This window comes from Bombus vancouverensis, chromosome 1 (genome assembly GCF_051014615.1).
Source record: "Bombus vancouverensis nearcticus chromosome 1, iyBomVanc1_principal, whole genome shotgun sequence".
Lineage (NCBI taxonomy): Eukaryota > Metazoa > Arthropoda > Insecta > Hymenoptera > Apidae > Bombus > Bombus vancouverensis.
The window spans coordinates 13,385,339-13,404,883 of NC_134911.1; the positions used below are offsets into that span (position 1 = coordinate 13,385,339).

The 19,545-nt window shown below is 39.4% G+C and overlaps 1 protein-coding gene across 3 annotated transcripts in view; it reads right to left on the minus strand.

Annotated features, from left to right (window-relative positions):
* The window catches only part of Ddr (discoidin domain-containing receptor 2), a 219,280-nt gene that overhangs the window by 61,386 nt on the left and 138,349 nt on the right, over window positions 1-19,545 (minus strand). For all 3 annotated transcript variants that reach the window (XM_033327399.2, XM_033327401.2, XM_076619821.1), the window contains one exon: window positions 16,014-16,245. In XM_033327399.2, the coding sequence (XP_033183290.1) occupies window positions 16,014-16,245 (232 nt within the window). The remainder of the gene's footprint in view (window positions 1-16,013; window positions 16,246-19,545) is intronic.

The following is a 19,545-nucleotide window of genomic DNA, read 5'->3' on the forward strand; positions in this document are numbered from 1 at the left end:
TTCCAACTACGAAAAAATTTCGCATATTTTATTATTTTTTAATATTTGGTAGCGTGTAGTATAAGAAATAAATAACAGATTTATAATGACGTAGTCGGAGCATAACACAATGAAAATCACTTAATTTATGTTAAACATCAGCGGGTAAATCTTGATGTTTGTTGCGAAGAGCTTATGTCTAATTGAATATAGATTTGAATTTCGATGTGTTTAGAAAATTAATTAGTTCTTTTAATTAGAATTCTAATGATATTTTAAGGAAAATAGTAAGCAGGTTAAGGAATAAATATTTAAGACATTTAAGGAAGTGAAACACGATGTCGATAACTGCAGTCTCGCCAGACAGGAGGTCCACGACACGAGGTCACGGGATCCAATATCGAGCCTCTCGGGTCACGGAAGCCGATACTGGCGAACTCAGGGTCACGGGGATCTAATAACGACGACTCTCGTTTGAAAATAGATTCTAACGATTCCAAGATCGGTTATGTACGATTCTCGAAGAAAATCACAGAGGAAAGAGAACGTAATTTTCAATCTCCGTTTTACCTTCCTGCTAATGAAACAATTTAAACTTTCAACCTCACTTCCATGAAAAGAAACATGAAATTGAAAATTTTGTTATTTTCTACTCCTTCAAACCTTTAAATAAAACATGGCAATTCGGTAATAGTTACGTAATAATTTTTCCTTACTAATTAACATATTGCTGAGAGGCTATTTTATGTGCAAGCTAGCACTGGCTATTTTATACAAAAAGTAACGAAATAAAGTAGCGTACTACTAGCCAAAGCAATTGTTAAAATTCACAAGCTCATTAATCACAACCCACTTAAAAAAAAAATTCAAACAAAATTGAAGTAAAAATCTCAATTTCTTACCTCTTTCAACAATGTTTAGTTTTTGATTGCTAATTGGCATCTTGGCTGTATCAAGATCAGAGGATCGCTGTACTACTATTTGTGAATCAATCGGCCATTGAATTGGCAGCGTATGTAGCAACGTAGCGGTTCTGACGCGGACTTAATACAGCAAAGGGTTATACAGGCCAGGCAGCTGTAAGCGGGCCAGCGAGTTGTAAACGGCACGCAAATGGAACGCGCCCCCTTAAACCTTAAACCGTTGCGCGTAGAGAGAGAGAGAGAGAGAGAGAGAAAGAGCACGAGAGCGAGTGGTTATATCGGCTAGCTCGGAACGAGCGACCGCGGATGCATTACAACTGCAACTGCAGCAACGTGTGGGAATAGAAGCGAGCGTAGCTCGGCGAATACGCGATAGGAATAATTAATACAGCCATAAACAAGCGGCAGGATGGGGTGGAAGCGAGCGAGGCCGATATCGTCCTACCGACACATAAAATTGATATCCGTGCTCGAAGGAGGGAGGATCATTCTGAAGGGAGCCCATATATCCGGCGACTCAGATGGATCGCTCTCGCCGTTGCAATAGGATGGCAATTGTACCAGAGATTCCCTGTATATTATACTGGTTATTTATGTGTTTGTGCAGTGCGATTATGTGCGTCGTCGCGACCCAAGGTGTCGCACTAGTGTTTCAGATTAGACAGCGTGAGCTTTAGATATTATACTTGATAAATTTGCACGTAGGTACGATGAAAGGAATCATGGCTAAAGTGTGTATATGGTTGCAGTTCCGAGATAATACGTTTATGGATATCTGATTTAGTTGCTAGAATCAAATCTGAACTTTAGTCAAAATCGCAATAGAAAGAAGGACTAGTGCCTGGAAGCCTGGACCTACAAAGGATTTGCGTAGACTTTCACTTGTAGAACATAGTGTCCGTAACTCAAGACACGTAGCAAATAGTATTCGTACGAGCTTAGAACCATCAGACCATTCACAGTGATAAAGGCAATCAATGTTTTGTAACATCTGGTATTCGCAACCACGGATAAGTAATATTCATCGATGGTACTGGTGAGTTGAAATTAGTACGAGTTTGAATTCACAAAGTTAGACATTGCACTTGGTATTCTTAAGATCAGATTCATAAAAATCAGTTTCTCCAAAAAATTGTATTTAACGTTTTAAAGTCGAAACTAGTGAAATCCCATCTGTAACTTTCAGTTACAGATGACTAATCTTGCTAAATCTTAGATAATAAGCATGAGACTTTGGACTGAAAATCTTAGAATCTACTTTCAACTTACGGGTGTCAAGTAGATCCCTCGTGACATTTAGCGTGTGAACCTACCATAGCAGTTCTAAAGTTAGCAAGTTTTGCTCTCCTAACCTTTAATAAAAATGTTTTCTTCTTATCATAAAATCGCATATTTTCGTTGTGAAAATATTTTTTCAGGAAGTTATTAAGAAGGTTCCTCGATCGATAGGATACACGCGTTTTCTATCAGGTCGTAACATAAGAAACAGGATCAGAAAAGTTTCGACGATACGTTTACAATTTTATTAGCTACGTGTTCGTAGGTAAGACACACTATAAACAATCTGCTATTTCCTTATTTACAGTAACTTAACTTTCATCCCCTTCGGTAAGAAAATCCTTCCTTCCTAATAAATTGCTTGCATTTACGATACAGTTACGTTCAATTAATTTCTATCCAATAAACTTAATCGAAGAGTGACATGTGTAGAAAGCCATCAATTCTAAAATATCAGTAAAACTGATCTGCGAAAAAATCTATTTACTAAAATGAAAGTGTTATAATTATACAATTTAACAAAAAGAATGTCACAATTCACAAAGACATTTTTTCTCTGTTCGTTCTAATCTCAAAAGAATACGTATCTATTAACAATATTTCATTAGAGATTGTACTCCGTTTAATTTGCGTAAATCAATAAAAACTAACTCACAATCAATGGCATCGATCAAATTACTTTTGAAAACGTATTTTAAATTCATAATCCATTAATATTCTTAGCACTAATCTTTTGTACATTCAATATGAAACCTATGCATCTTCCTTTCTCTTCTAATAAATCTAGTTCAAACATTAAAGCTGCTTTCTTATAATTGCAAACACTTCAATTATAAAAGAACAAGCATTTCATCGTCGTTAAATACTTCAGTAATTAATAACGTTGTCCCTCCAACTTTCTATTTTCCATCGATATCCTGAATAATTTACTTTTCTAGGTAGTATCACTTTTCTAGGCAAGAAGCCAATTTATTATCCATCACGGCACCATAAATCTTGGGTGAACTTTTTTTTTTAAGCAGCACGAAACGTTCCATCGCGCATGGTGTTTAAGCCGTTGGAGGGGAACAAATTGGAATTGCTCTGGGAAGGTGGTGTACTGATGGAATTAAAGCCACGGGCGCAACGTCTTCTGCCGGGTTTCATTATCTCGACGAGGTTAGGAGGTCGATGCCAGGTAACCCGAGCAGGTGATATCCATGTCTCGTCTTACAGAGCTGAAAAACCGGAACGAGCTTACGCGGCGCGTCCCATATCCGTTTCGTTTCTCATGGGGCCGTGTAGTCAATTGCTTTCTAGTATCAATGCGCCGGGAAAGACCACGTTTCTAATCTGTTTGCGGCCGATTTCGGGGCTACTCTGGACCCCACTAATGAAGAACTGTTTAATTTCAACGTGCTCGATTCAACGTGAACGAAATATCGCGGGTTGTGTTCCCTTAATATCGTTTGAGTCAGTCGCGGGGACCTTTGACTGTCAGACGACGCAGCCGCCTCGGAAAAGCAATAACGCGAACGTTTTCTCCGCTCCACGAAATTAATAGCGCGCAGAGTTTGAATTACGGGGGCTGGGGAACCGTTTTTCGACGTCGTTTCGGAGCTTCATAAAGGGACATTTACAAAATTCGTAGTTGTACTTCGTAGAACGAGACAAAGGTAGGAAATTCGAAAAATACGGATTCACGAGACCTCTGTTTTACGGCGAGCGAGTAAGTTTTTGACGTTAACGTGAATCGAGTGTTTAATATAAAATATAAACATGATATTTAAATACCTTGCACTTTGAAAAGAAAAAATATGTAGAAAGAAATAAGCATTATGCATAGCATGATTGTACTGTCCGTAAGTTGTTAAGTCTGGATATTTGCACATTATTGCAGACACATAAATTGTACTTAAGAAATGAAACTCCTTGATGTAATGTTGGTTTCTGATTTTATCTGCTCAATATCTGACTCTATATTGGGATCTTGCAGTCATTGAGATACGTGTTTTAGTTATATTCTAAAAGCTCATATAGATTTTATGATGTGTCAGCTATACGTTGCAGATGAGGGTGTAAAACTTGATCGAATTAACGCCAAGAGGCAAAGAATTAAGAATAGGGAAACGTTCCTCTGTGACAACTTTGAAAATGTAACAGTAATATTTTTTGATATAATAACGCATCTGTGCACGTTAATATACGTTTTAATCTTGTTCCCAACCCAATTTCCAGCGATGAAAACCTCGTTAATTTGACAATTCCCATTTCTATCTGTTTAAACGGAGAACTAAATAACCGGTATATAGAAGCAGCAGCAACGTTTAACTAGCCAAATAGCATCTCTCGACACCTACGAAAAAGGAACGAGCCAGTTCGTTCTCTCCTTTAATTTCATTCGAAGGAAGCATCTTCTTCTTCCTCCTCTCGGTTAATGTTCATTAACGAGCACGGTCGTTAGACTGTTGCTCAATGTAAGAGGAAAATATTCCGGAACGGCGTATTATCGTTAGCGAGATCTCGATCCTGAGGTTACCGGTGAGAAGCTTGTCTCTAATCCGCTTGCGGCTGAAATCTTTCCCCCGTTAAGCTAACGAAAAACCCGTATAATTCGAATTTGTCTTCTCTCAACGAACTCGAGCCCTTTTTCTTAATATACATCCTTCTCCATCTTTCTTCTACCAACAGGTATCGTGGGTTAACAAAAGTAAAAATTGTATCAGCCCCTTTGCAAATTATTTTCAGTAGAGATACTTTAAATTCTTTATTCGACTTTAATTCTTTAGATCTTGAACATTGTAGTCGACGTTTCCAAGATAATGAATAAATGATATTATTAAATGGTGAATTAAAGGTTTATTGGATCGATTCTATAAATTGCTACTTATAAAATTCATGCGTTTGTCGATTCATTCAGTCCGTCGATGTTGAATTTTTCGTTTCAATGATTAAAATACTCTTTCAGTGTCTGCAGATTCTCGTGTAGTGAATATTTTTCATGGAAAATTTTCGTTTAATTTAGACAAGTTACCTACAACAACTATCTAACTTAAACCAAACAAATGTTTTTAATTGCGGTCAAATTTAATTGTACTACAGTCGACTATTACGATTCTTCTATTATTCTATTATTCTATATTCGAATCTATTATTCTCTTCCACCAAACATGACAGACTTAACGAACCATCGCTGTCCACGCGATTGGTGTACACTTTCTCACAAATACCCTGAATGATGATTTTCTAACAATCAATCCCAGCACAGAAAAAAGAGAAGTTAAAAGGCATCAAATTTTTCGAGTCACGCGAACAAAGCAGCGTCGATTTTGGGAAACTACCATCGACAGTTGCACGAATTGAAAATCACTAGCAACCAGTTGTAACCATTCGTTTACGATAAAACGAATTTGGTCGATGCTGGAAATATTCCGAAAATCGTGCGAAACGAACCTACGGGGAAGGAGGGGATAGGACTAAAAAGGAACAAAATTCAGCCCTATCTTTTTCCGTGCCTCGGGGTGAGAGCTCTCGTCTGGATGGAAGCACTCACCGATCGAGCCTGCGCTCTGATAAAGCCGCGTACAGAGGAAAGAGAACCGAGGGAGAGATTGGAAAAAGAAAAAAAATCCAGGCAGATCTGGTCGCCGGAAAAAAGCCGGGGAACAGAAGGGGAAAGGGGTAGAAAGAGAGAGAGAGAGAGGAAGTGTGGCCGTAGAAAATTGTTTCAGGGCCGCTCGGTAATCTGCTAATAGGGTGTCCACGTTCGAGCCGGTAATCCGTAATCCACCGATACCCGGTTCGATGCTGTATAAATGCGCGCACATCCTCCAACAGCTCTCACCACGCGCGCGATAAATTATACACGTAACACCGCGTGTTTGTATCGTTACCGAACGATATATTCGCCGCTGTTGGATATTCCTTAGGACATTTCCCTGCCGATTGTGATACGAATTATTCAATTCTTCCATTGCAAACGCGTGAAATATAACGGCAGTGATACAAATATTTGATATTGTGGCGATTCGAAGACGAGAGAAATATTTAAACGACTTCGACTTTCGGCGAATCGATTTGGTGTATTAACCATTCGGGAAACTGTCGATGATGAAACTGCGAACAGAGTTTCCAGCGATTTTGATTTATAATGCAATCATTGAAATTTTAATCACGGCCCATGCCAGTTCGGGTCTTTATGTGAAATAATTGCACTGCAATGCGAAAACACGAACAGTTCAAACGATATGTAGTTTGAATTATATTAAGCAAACAGTGTAGAAACAATAATTAGTACCTTTATGATGTATCCTTAAATTTTTATACCAGAATCTTAATTAACTCGAACAATGATGTTCGAAGAAAATCGCTATTCACATCAAAAGGAGTTTGTCGATATAACGTTGGTTCCACTCGCTTTAGTAAAAATTAATTTCTCGTTGAAAAGTTAGATACTTAATGTTAAAAAGATAAATTTACTCGTCTTGCTTATGCATTTTAAGACTACGATAACGCCGCTGTCTTCGCGTTGACAGCCGGATAAGATTTAAAATCCTTTACCGTCACGAACGAACGCGTATTTTCGGTCAAGAACCGTCGCGACATCGTCCCGGGAGCAGGCAGAAATTTTCACGAAACACCCTGTGCATTTGCATGTTCGAGCAGCCAGAGAGAAATTTTCTAGTTTCCCCTTGTCGCGCATTGAATTTCCTGGGAAGAGGACGGGCACGAGCGAATCCAAAAAAGACAGGTGAAATATCTGTTGGCTCGGTCGCGTGTAACTTTATTGCTCTCCTTAATTCCTAGACGGAATGAAACGGGATTTCTTTCCGGCTCTTCGTAAAAGCTCGGTTGATTTTCTAAACGCGCCACAAATTTGACGAGTAGAGATGACAACCTTATCGAGTAACCAATTTAACCAACGTATGATACCATAAACGGACTTTAAAATCACTAGCACAAGTACAGTATCTTCTGTGTCATTCGATTCCACTGAATTTTCATTTGCCACGCGAATCTCGATACTTGCTTATTTTCGCGGGTCAGTGCTCTTTTCTAACAATTATTTTTGCCATCGGCAGAAAACGTTAGGTGAACGTACATATTACGTAATAAAAGTGCGATGGCTTTTATCCTTTCGTTGTCATAGAGCTTTTACCTCGATATTCTCTAGTTCTCCAATATTTCTGTAAGCAATACAGAAGGAGATTTATAATTATGAAAGACCTGTAGGACTGTAAATATTAGGCTACTGAGAAATCGAGAGAGTTCTATAAGCTTTGCTTTGGTTTGTTTTAATTACGTCGAATCGAGAACCATTTTAATAAGGCGATACTATAAAAATTCATTTTATCGAGCGAACGCAATCGACAGGCTTGATAATAGAGGCCGTGTTTCTTTGATTTTCTCTTTCCTCTGTATCTTTTCCATCTCACATTCTTTGTTTCCCTTTTCCCCTATTTTCCTCTTTTTTCTTTCCTTTTTATACTATAGACCCATGTAATATTATTGCGAACGAACGCGCTCGGTAATGACTGCCGCGTAATGACTGCACGGCTCGGCCAGTAATGGTGCTCACCATATTGCAATTTGAATTTCACTGAAATCAGTGGAAAAAGAGCGAGCAGACTCGCAGAATGAATATGTTAATTGGCTTTGGAATTGGCTGTCCCTATCGGTGATTGATTAAAATTCGATACGTGCTGCCAGTCTCTCGCGACGGTCGCTTGAGGGGTGAAACAGCGCGACGGAAGGGTGAGGGATCACTGCGACGGACGGGGCTCGTGGAAGTTACTTTGCGGATAAACGAGATTGAAATTTCGATGGAAATTACCGTCGGTATCTGTGGACTTAAGCGGCGCGCGGTCGCCAAGTCAAACAGAAGTCTCGAGGACTCGTCATCTCCACACGCCAAACGCGTGTTTTGCCATCGCTCTGTCGCTTTAATAAATTCTAAAAGGCATTCTAATTCATTTTACCCGGCTATTTATCTCATTTCATGTCATTCGATCCATGAAAAAAATATTTCTACGTTGTCCTGAAGCTTTATTAATTTTTAAACACTGCTGAAAAAGATTGGGATATTTGTAATTGATTTCGGAAACCAGGTCCATCGACATCGAAAAAAAAATCCTTACGCGGGTTGAACAATTCAAAAGGAAAACTTTAACTCGAATTTTAATTCAGTAATTCAATTAAGAGGTTCAAGTCAAAAGATACAAATTAACATTTTTAAAAGTATAAACTGAAATGTTAGATAATAATCGAAAGAAGGATAAGATATTTGACTAAATTAGAATACAAATTGCAAAGAGAAATGTTTCAAGGTATTAACGAGTCATCGATATATTGGCCGTGTCTGTAGCATTGGAAATCTGAAAAGATGCGAGAAGTTACAACAGAAAGACTATTTCAAATAACGTAAAACGTGGATATATGTTTAGCCTCACTGAGAATAGTGGTACATGTTGACTTTCACCTGCGGATTTATCGCGACACACCTCTGGGAATGTTATCATCAGGGAGCAACCGTGTCTTGTTTCGCGCGTGTACTGTCCTCCTTTTCTTCCGGAATCTCAGCTCCATGCGCAATAAATTCCACGCACGACCATTACTACTATAATTTAAAGCTATTACGCTATAAGCGTGTTTATTCGACAGCGCGATTTCTTGAAAATTTAAATTTACGAATAACAATGAACGTAGTCTCTCTCCATCCTATTAACTTTCATTCTGATGTTTCAATTCATACTCATCGTTCAATGATATTTTTACTTTTCAGAGATACAAGATTTTAAATACTTGTTTTTCACCTGCGACAGTCACTGATACTATTTGAGGGAGATACGCGTATCGACATCTTTTTTTAGTATAATTGTCATTATTTTATTATGACAAACAAAATTTTTTCACGCTGATGATAAAACAAATATTTTTCCGCTCCATATATATTATATTAAAAAATGTTTAGAATAAGGAAATAGCAGTGTGTCGAATATATATTCAACCATATAGAAGATATTGTATTGTTGAATGAATGAAGGGTGCATGATCGTTGAAGATATTACGTGTATGCACGTGTCCGAGTGTCGTCTAAGGATGACTGTATCGAACGAAAGAAGTAGTGAAACAAAGGAAAGAAAAATGATCGTATGCAAACTTCAAAATAGCTTAACAGCTGAAGACTCGGTGAAAGGTAGAATAAAGAAAGAGGAATGAAGAATCGAGGCTACGAGTTTTAAGTTCCTCTGAAATCATAATTACAATTTTATCATTAAATGAATTCCATTTCCATTTAATTTAAGCCTCCACATAAGGATCCTATTTAAGATCCTATACGCTACTCAACAATATTTTCTCATAATATTTTCCTGGAGAATCGATAAAAGTTGGAATTGAGAAAGCAGGACTCAAAGACTTGAAACTCAGAGTTTGAAATTTCAGTAAACACATTATCGCAATTTCATTATTGGACGTAGTTATCATCACGTTTCGCTTCAGGTTCCACGTATTAAAATCCTATCCTCAATTCAACATTCCTATAATATTTCCCTGCAGAGTTATTTAATTTGCCGGTGCTTACTTCATAACGAATGTAAGTAGAAGAACGTCGTAAATGAGGCTGGTCGAGGTAATTCCTGTTGGCGCCGGTACACGGACGCTAATGAAACACGTCCACGGTTGGCAATTGTCCCACCACAGGAACGACAACGAGCATCCTGACGCGAAAGGAAAAGACGGTATCGTACGGTATCATATCTCGTTCCATTTTCATCAGGATGCAGTTCTGATGCATATCGTTTGCTCTTTCACCGTTTGTACCATGAGTTGAAACGAATCTTCTTTTTGGCTTAATTCTCCGTTACAGGGAGCGGCCTCGTAATGTATTTTCGTGTCTCTGCTTATGGTGCACGCGCACGAAAGAGAAAATTAGAAGGGACTCTTAAAACGTAGAAAATCTAGGTCAAGATATGGGCTACACGAACAATCGTCTGCTTTCGATCTTAACAAACAGCATGCGAAGCTCTGTTCCTTAAACTCGCCATAACTCGCCGGCGAGTCTCTTACATTAAATTTACATTTTACATTCTGATTTTCAATCTCTTTTTAAATGAATTATTCATAACGAAATTACGTTTTTTACTTATTCACGTGAGTTTTTTATTACGTTCAATTACGATGTTAAAGTCATTCTATTTTCTCTTTTATTTATTATATGCGAGTTCCGTTCATATTAAAGAATTCTAATAGCAATTTATTACTCGGCGCATGTAAGGTGCACTTACCTCTGTGATAGTTCGTTCGATAACGATAAGTAATTTCCCTTGCGCGTTTCACGTACGTTCATCGCGAAGTATTCCAACAACAATCTTCCGACTCGCGTCTCGACGTTCACAGTTTACAATCCCTTTGATCTTTTCTTTCGTATCACTTAATATACTTCGTGAACGAAGGAAATTGCGTTCGCGGTAAGGCGATACATTTTTTCTAGGAAAAATAGCGCTCTCCGTTCAGAAGGTAGACACGGGTTCGCTTCTGGTTCCACCTTCCGGATCCACCCTTCCTACCGGTTTTCCAACGTCGATTCTCGTGCGTGCATGTATCCCTCGCCGTAAACTATTCGAAAGGAAGCCCTTGGAAATATTTTCTTACTCTTTCCGTTACTCCTTTCTCTCCTCTCTCCTCTCTTTCCCTCTCTTTCTCATTTAATATATTTCACAGGAAGGTAAAGGAAATCGTGACGGCATGGAAATTTCGCTGGCGGTCGATCGGAAACGGAAGGCGCGTTTTTCGTTGCGCTCGCATTCCTCCTTGCTTTTTGTGGGAGTGGCGGCCGCGTCTGCCGTAGAAAAATGCCCGTAGAGGGCACGGGTCACGTACAACGGGGCGATAACATAGTCGTTTTGCTTTTTCCTCCCCAACCCCTCGTACAGCCCGTGTCTCGTTTCTTCTACCTAGCCCTAGCTCTTTCTCATCTCTCTACCGGTGAACCGGGCTCTTTCGTTCTTCCTGCTCGTATTCAAAGTGCAAGGAGTAAAAGGAAGGTGCGCGTGCACAAAGATCACATACCGGCCAGATTGAGGCTGCAGGGTAAACGTTCGTGTTCTCGCTTATCCTCCTTTAACTTCCGTTCCCCCTTAAACTATCTCCTCCCTCTTTTTCTCTCCTTGTCTGTTTCTTGGTCTGTGCCATATGCCATCTTCTTCTTCTTCTCTGCTCCTTCGAATGTACACCCCTTCTCCGAGCAGCCTGAATCTAACGTCTGCTTTCTCGCTTTGAGCGAATCTGCGTGAAAATAGGAAGAACACCGGATGAAGCACACACGATGGTATGTGTTGTGTGTACCCAAACGAGCAGACGTCGGTATGGTGTGCATTCAAGAGAGAGAGAGAGAGAGAGAAAGAGAGAGAGAGAGACAAAAAGGAGCAGAAGGAGGAATCTCTCGTGCCATGAGGAGAACACCAAGAAGCATTCAGACGACAGAGGCTCGTCGAATAACGAGACACACACTTTCGTGACGGAAGTCAGTCCGGAGTTTCACAAGTATTTTCACGACGCGGTGGACGCTTTCCCGTTGTGCCATCCGGGTATCGAAATATCAGGCTACGTTATCGTAGTCGGTCGAGAAGAATAACTACGTGAGACTTTCCTTATCGAGTACAGATAGCTTCGCTTTGCGTTGTTTTCGTGGAGGAGGGAAATTGAAGATATGCTTATAATGATTTGCATGATTAGCTAAGTTCAAAACTGCTTATCATTATCTATTAGCTTCCTTAGAATGGAGAAATAAAACTCGTAAGCACTATATAATTTATTTTTTGCAGGTAAAACGTGAAAGGACGGAATATTCCGAAATAAAAAATGTCTAAAAGATTACCAAACTTGACATGTTAAATTAGACTTTGAAAATTTCTAGTCTTATCGGTTTTAGCTTCTGCATTTCAAATGTTCGATGAAGCTGCTTAATTATCCAACGATGGTGCACGAAAATTTGGTATTAAAATTTCATGAAAAATATCGAAGAAAATTTAAAGAAGAAAGGAATATATCAACATGAAAGGCTCTACGCATATGAAATACAATTTTTCCGATATTCCAGGGCAAAGTTTAACGTGTCGAACGCTGAAGAGCATAGCATGCCGAAGAACTTGTTCATTTGTCGATAGAAAGGAAACGAAACTATCGAGAAACACGGAATGTTCCGTCCACTTATGGTCGTCTCGAGCGACAATCGTTTAATCGACGCGTCCGCGTGATGAAAAGAACGCGAGACAAATCGAAAAATGGAGCGTGGCTCGTTACGATTGATTATGTGCTGGCTGTTTCAACGAACAGTGTATCCATTAAAATTCCATTTGCCGATATTAAACTGGACCGCGAACAATAGCGATTCTTGTTCTCAATACTGGACGAGGTTTCTTCGATTATATCGTTTCAACGATCTTCCATTGTATTTTCTAGTTAGACAAAATAATTGTAATAACGCTTTTTATTGTCGTTTAAATATTAAGAAATATATTATTAAGGAAATTTGGTTTCGAAGTTAATGATACAATAATTTTTAAATGTAAAATATTGAACGAATGATATATTATCAAAATAAACTATTTATACCAATATAAAAATATTGTAGAATCTTCTGAGTTCTTATTAATTTAATGCTTTTTATTGTCCAGTAACGAAAATATTATTTCCGAGAAATTCTTTGGATCAATAATACGATTTACCACATTTTTTCTGTCCGCAGGTACAAAAGGATCATAGAAAGTGCAGTGTAATAACGTCGTAAAATTTCTTTTTTATGTGAACCAGAGAAGAAATTTTAGAGCGTTGTTTTGTAAGAACAAGCTCATTTCGGAGTATCTTTCAGTATGAAGCTTTCGTACCTTTAGTTAGTTTCCGCAGAATTCGTTTAGTCTTAAGGGACCGTGTGTGTATGGTAGGTTTGTGTTCTTGTGTAGTACAAGCAAAGCTGAGCATTTTAGTGAAAATCTAGAGAGAACGTTAGGGAATTAACCCACGAGGTGTACTCGTGAGACGAACGAGGGGACTTGAATAATATTCTCTATAAGAAATTTCTCTCTGCTGCGAGGAAAGCATCAACAATGGTGTGAAAATGAAAAACTGCGCGTCACAGAGTTTCGAACATTGGAAATGCAAAAGAAGAATGTAAAAACAAGAACATTCGGGATTAGTGTGCGAAACAACTTGCACCTGAGGTTCTGGTTGCATGATCGAATATTCAGAGATGTCTATAAAATGTCTGAGTTGAATGAAAAAGAGAGAAAGAGAGTGTATTTTAAGCTAAAAAGACAGAAAATACAGATGTAGATTAAAAAGAGAATTAGCTGTACTGTGTAATCAGAAACCATGTAGTATTGCGTTCGATATTGTTCATAGTATAATACTATAACCATATGTATACAAAGGATATCAAAATCAATCACGGTTACATTATTTTAACATTATTTTTCAATAAAATAAAATGAATTCACTTGAAATATTGTATTTTTCAAAGACCAGTATGTTTTCCATTTCATATTCTTATACCATATAAAAAGAAAAATTCGTCGATGTATGTACAATTTTGATTATGCAATTGCAAAGTAACTGAATCATTAATTAAAATAAACACAATCCACGAATATAAAAACTACCTTTTCACTGTACTAAATACGGTCAATGAAATACTTCAACAATAATTCAAACGGTTCTACGTCTACTCCAAAATTTTGTCACGAATTCCCGTAACTAATCCGTAAGACATACAATTCCCAACACGTCGTCGAGCACAAGCTCCTCGTTATAATCGCGACTGACCATCCTTGCGCTTCCCTGCCGTCTCATCCATACACATATCGTCGTTATTGGCGTGTGCACACGCGCGTAATAGTAATTTAAGGCGACGTCACGAGAAGGCCTGTTCCTCGTAATTTCATTGACGCCGGTAAATCGCTTTACCGGGCATGATGTATTTTGACGAGCTAATGGATATCGCGTACAGATTATCATGCTAAAGAGACGTTAATTAACACGTCGCTCCGTTGTAACGGCAGCTTACACTGACCTAACACAGGCAGCTCCGGTTTACGCGCTATAGATACGCGTTCACGACACAACGTGAACGAAACGGGGGTTGGAAGCGGTCGCTCGACCGTTTGGGAATACAAATGGTGGACGGCCTCGGGGCCTATCGAGAGCAAAGCTTCCGCGTGATACTTGCAGATTTTCCCGTTCAAAAGAATGGAATTACGCGACGGCGCCGCTTTGTTCCCAGCCCCCTCTTCTCCCCTTCCTTTTTCCACTGGAGCCAGGCTAAAACTGTAATCCGATTTCCTTGACGAGAGCAATTATAAAGAGTGGCACCGCATTAATTCTGCCGGTACGGCCGCCTCTCGCCGCGAAATTGCTTTATAATTGGTCGTTCGTATAAAAATCTGTCGGCTACAATATTCGCTACGCTTCAGAAAAAAGAAATCGAATTTAGTCGTCAGCTTTTGCAAAAGTAATTCAAGGTTGCACGTGATGATTTAATCCGTAATGGTTCGTAAATATGTAGAGGAACGATAAGCAATTATTTTTTATAGGATGTGTGTGTTTTGGTGGTTCTGTCAAGAAGATATACGTTTCTTCTTCTGAGTCTTTAATAGCGATAGTTTGTATAGTAGGTGTAATATTTGTTCAACTTAGCATGAAATAGCAACGAAATTGTCGATCAGATGCGGCTCAAATGTCCGAGAGTCTGGCATAGTACAAATTTATCACAAAGTTAATCGTTGCCAGACTATCCTGAAGTTTAGAAATGTCTAATGCTATAAACTGACTAAACGCTCAACAGTAATGAAATGAATATTTATTTTATCTTTATACTTTTAGTACCCAGTAATATTTGCAAGAACTTTAAATGCGGCCGAAGAAAGAGTAGAAGTTTGGAAAAAATTCGTTGAGTCTTAAAATTGAATGTCCTTCTCTCGTGCTCCTCTGTTAATGTAACTGTGATAACGAAATTGAAAAGAAGAAAAAGAAAGAAACGTGAAATTGTGCTTTCAAATATAGAAATATAAACTACTTATATGATTTCGTTATAAGTTCTTGACATACTTACGATTAACGTGATTTCTTGGTAAAGCTTATGAAAAACCACAGCTCACGTAATGTCTTTAATCACTTCTAAAAGAGTTAGTCGAGGGGCATTGAACAAATTTTAAGTAACAGTGCTTATAAAGTTTAAGCGTAGTTTCGAAGTTGATGAATAATTTTTTTCTCAAAATAAATTCCAGATGATGCACGTATTAAAAGTTGCCGGAAGATGTAGCGTCTGCGTGAACGGCCGAGACTAGCGTCTGACTATAAGCGATCCATTACTACTTCCACTCTGCTTTTCTCCACTTAACGCAAACGCGCAGTTAATCGTGCTTTTATTTTTATATCTTCTGAATCTCTTCTTGCTTTTATACGTTACTTTATACGTTCGCAAAAACGAGACTTTTTAAATTAACAAAAGTCTTCAATTTAATCATTTAAAAACCGTTTGATACCTCTACCGAACTCTCTTATACGATTTCTTTCGTACAAATAAATCTCAATAGATCAATACGCTTAAAATCAACATTCTAGAAAGATTGCATGACGAAACGTCGTTGCAAATGCAACTGAATACGTAATCGACTCTATTTTTAAATGAATTCAAAGCTGCGCCATGGAGTTGTCGAACGTCGTCGCGTTCTTAACGACTATAAAAGAGACAGTTGAGTGGTCGCGAGGTCGACAGAAAAAGAGGAAAAAGGTAAAAAAGAAGGTCCGGACGCTTTCGAATCGATCGACAGCGAGCAGCCAGAAGGTGTGTGTACGTACCTCCATGCCACGTCGATTTCTCCATCGCACCCACTTGTTGAACCCTGGTCGCCAATATTCGACGAAGTACTCTTCGGTGTACTCGACCCCCTGGCCGTTCCCGAACCTGCCCTGGGTCCTGGTGGACGTCAGTATACGCGGACTGTGCAGATTCACCTCGAGGTACTCCTTGCCCTCCTTCGTGACCATATTTTTCGGGCACCAAGCGCCGCCGCCCTTGTCTTGTCTCAGCCTGGGAAACCGAGGAATTACGACAAGAATTATTACGACGGCTCCGCCGCGGGAATATTCTCGTGCAAAGAGCATACTCTACGTTTACGTGGATATCACGGGATCTGCGAGAGACACTCGTGCAAAAACGCCGAATCTTTTCGTGTTTCCTTCGGTAGCCAGAGATACCGCTCCCTTGTTTCGTATGAATAAGCAATGAAGGTTGTATTTAACTTGGGGGTGTGCAGCAAATTTTCTTTCCCACCAGCCAAGGGGGAAAAACATTATTTTCCAACCCTCAGTATTTCGATACGCGTACTAGAATAATTAATGGTTGCTTTTTCCTCTCCCTCTCTCTCTTCCTCCTTACCCTCTCATTCTCTCTTTTTCTTGCTCACTCATTGCCTTTACCTGTATTTTTTTTGACGAGCGTGATTCCACACAACGATCGACCGATGTACCCGTATAAATTAATGGCGTGTGGATTGATTTACGAGCAATCGTTTAACTGGGGATCTTTTTTCACTATCGATTTTGAGTTATTTATAATCATTTATGTGTGTCGATCCGCATTTCGAGATAATGGCTTTCAACGTTGGTGTCAGGAGACGTGGAAGATAAGAGAGAGAGAGAGAAGAAAATAGTGAGAGGGCGAGATAGACATTGGTACAAGGTGGGAAAGCAATCGACGTTTAATCATCGCACACGTTTCTGACCCATTTATATACAACATCGACGTGGAGAACAACGACAAAGCAGTTTCGATTCCAGGCCACTTCGTCGACGGTGGAACGCCGTTATTATCCACGCTTCAACCCCCTATATCTGCGTAGCTTCGACGGAATGAACAGACTCAATTTATTAAAAAGTACTTCGAGAATACTTGATTCGTATTGTTACAATTTCGCATTGAAATTATATCTTCAGATATCATATAGCTTCTTTAAGAATTGCACGATGCACTGACTTTGTAAACGTGACAGGATTTTATCAAGCGATGGAAGTGCGAATGATCAATACTTGACCTGAAAAAGTTAACGGTGTAACAGAGGAGTATTTGAACCGAATGTTTAAAATTGTCATGTGAACATAATCAAAATGTTATGTGAATTTCAAAAGATTAAATGTCGTTTGGGAATGGTTGCATCAAATAAAAAAAATAGATTAGAGAAAGAAATTTTTAAACATATTTCAATATAATTATCATTCTTCCACGTTTATCTCTTTACAAGTCACAAAGCTATCTACAACTCAACTATCCTACAAAATATCTGGAGAAGCGAACTACAATATTGGTGAAACATCAGAATATAATTCCTACCGTATACGACTTCTCCCGGATGCCTTACATCGTAGAAACTATGTAACACGAAAGCCTAAAATTCTCGGCTCGATTCACGGGTATCTTCATACTCGAAGCAACGATTTACGAGCCGAAACAATTTATCTCGTCCGTATCGAAATCTGGATGCTCGTAACTTGAACGATCCACGAGGTAAAGCATTTTCTTATCCAACAAACAAATCCCTCGCACGATAATCTTCCAACGGAGATACGTTCTAATATATTCCTCCTAAGAACCAACCAAACGTTTCCTTGGCCATACACAATCATGGACATTCCGTGAAACGAGACCCATAATTTCTAGCACGAAACGAGTTTTTAATTCAGCGAGAGCCTGGAAGAACGTGGCCCCGATCCATACGGGATACGTGACTTCACGTTCAGTCCACTTGCTGAGCAGACACCACGGCCGACTTTCCACGCGTGCTCCCAGCTAAAAATACTGCCGCGGCCGATAACAAGATCGCATTATATACGGGCCAGAGATTCATCGGGCGATAAGAAAGTTAGCCGGCAGAGTTTAATTTTAAGCTCTACTTGCCCCGCGCAACGAGCTTTCGGAATTAAGGATATTGGGCGAGCGAACCGCGGCTCAATCCGAGTGGCTCATTATCGCTCGCGAGGCGGTGGCTCGCTGCTAAACAGCTCGACCGTTGGACTTCATCGGCTGCACTTCCTAGGCCGCGATACAATTTCCTTGATTTTCAAAGCTCGTTAGCCCGGTAATCGTCTTGAAATGAAACCCTCGCCTCTACCGGTTGGCGAGACCGGCCAACTTTTTCCCCCGATATTGCGCGGATTCCCCTCGTCAATTAAAATTAATGAAAGCTGACCCACTGGCTCGCCGCGGGCAAACCCTGCCTCTGACAGGCCGCGATACTTTGTTCCGATCCGAGCTCAACCCGGAACTGCTACTGGTAATTAATCTATTATTTCGTTGCGATCTATCGTTCCGATTAATGGGATAGTTTGACAGTCGAGTTAGAAGACTGGTTGGATATTTTGGATCATTTTGATGACGATGACATTTGGGTTAAATATTGCACTGGGATTTGTTGAATTTACGTATTCTGCACTGCGTTATATTAAAATTTTCGTTAAGATCTCTCGTACGAGTGACGGGTACTTTAACAAATGGAATGTGTTAAAACAGGTTAGATGATTTGGATTATTTCAGCGATACTGGAGTTTGTAATAAATGTCGAACGATCAGAATTTCTACAACTTATGTTATTTTTCATTTCGGTATGTTTTATATTAAAGATTTTGTCGCGACCATGGATCAGACGTATGTACATTTCAAGCTTAACTACAAGCACTTATTCAAACACACCAAATACCTGAAAGAGGATCAAGTGCTTACTTCATCTTATCGATGACAAGATAACTTATCTCGATTAAAACCTGCCAAACTTTCGTTACTTTTTATCGAATCTCATATTATGATACCATATTTTCAAGTAAAAAGATAATCGCCTCTCCATCTTATAACCATTAACAACTCCACAACCTCTGATACATCCATTTATTCCCCTATTTACGATCATCTCCCTATACAACCAGTAACAGCGATCCTCTTATCCGCAGAAAGGAAGAGAAAACTTCATCGTGATCGTCAAAGCAAAGAAGATTTTCACCGACAAAAGATCCGCCGCGAGCGAAATCGTGCTGCGGGTGTATCGAGAGTCCAGGCTCGATTTCACTGGAAAAGCATGGAATTTCCCACGAGTGGACGTTACTTCCGGTGTATCCTATACGATCCACGTCCCGATCCAGATAGACGCCATGCATGTACGGCACAAAGCGGCTGGAGAATCTTCATGGAAATATTTCAGCTGGTTCGGTCGTCGAGCACTATCATACAGGCGGCATGCCCGCATGTAAACAATAGACCAGGCGAAACCCACTGAAAGCGTTTGCGGTTAATTAGGCAGCAATGCTGTTAACAATGTCCTGGCTTCGTCCCTCTTCTCCCCCT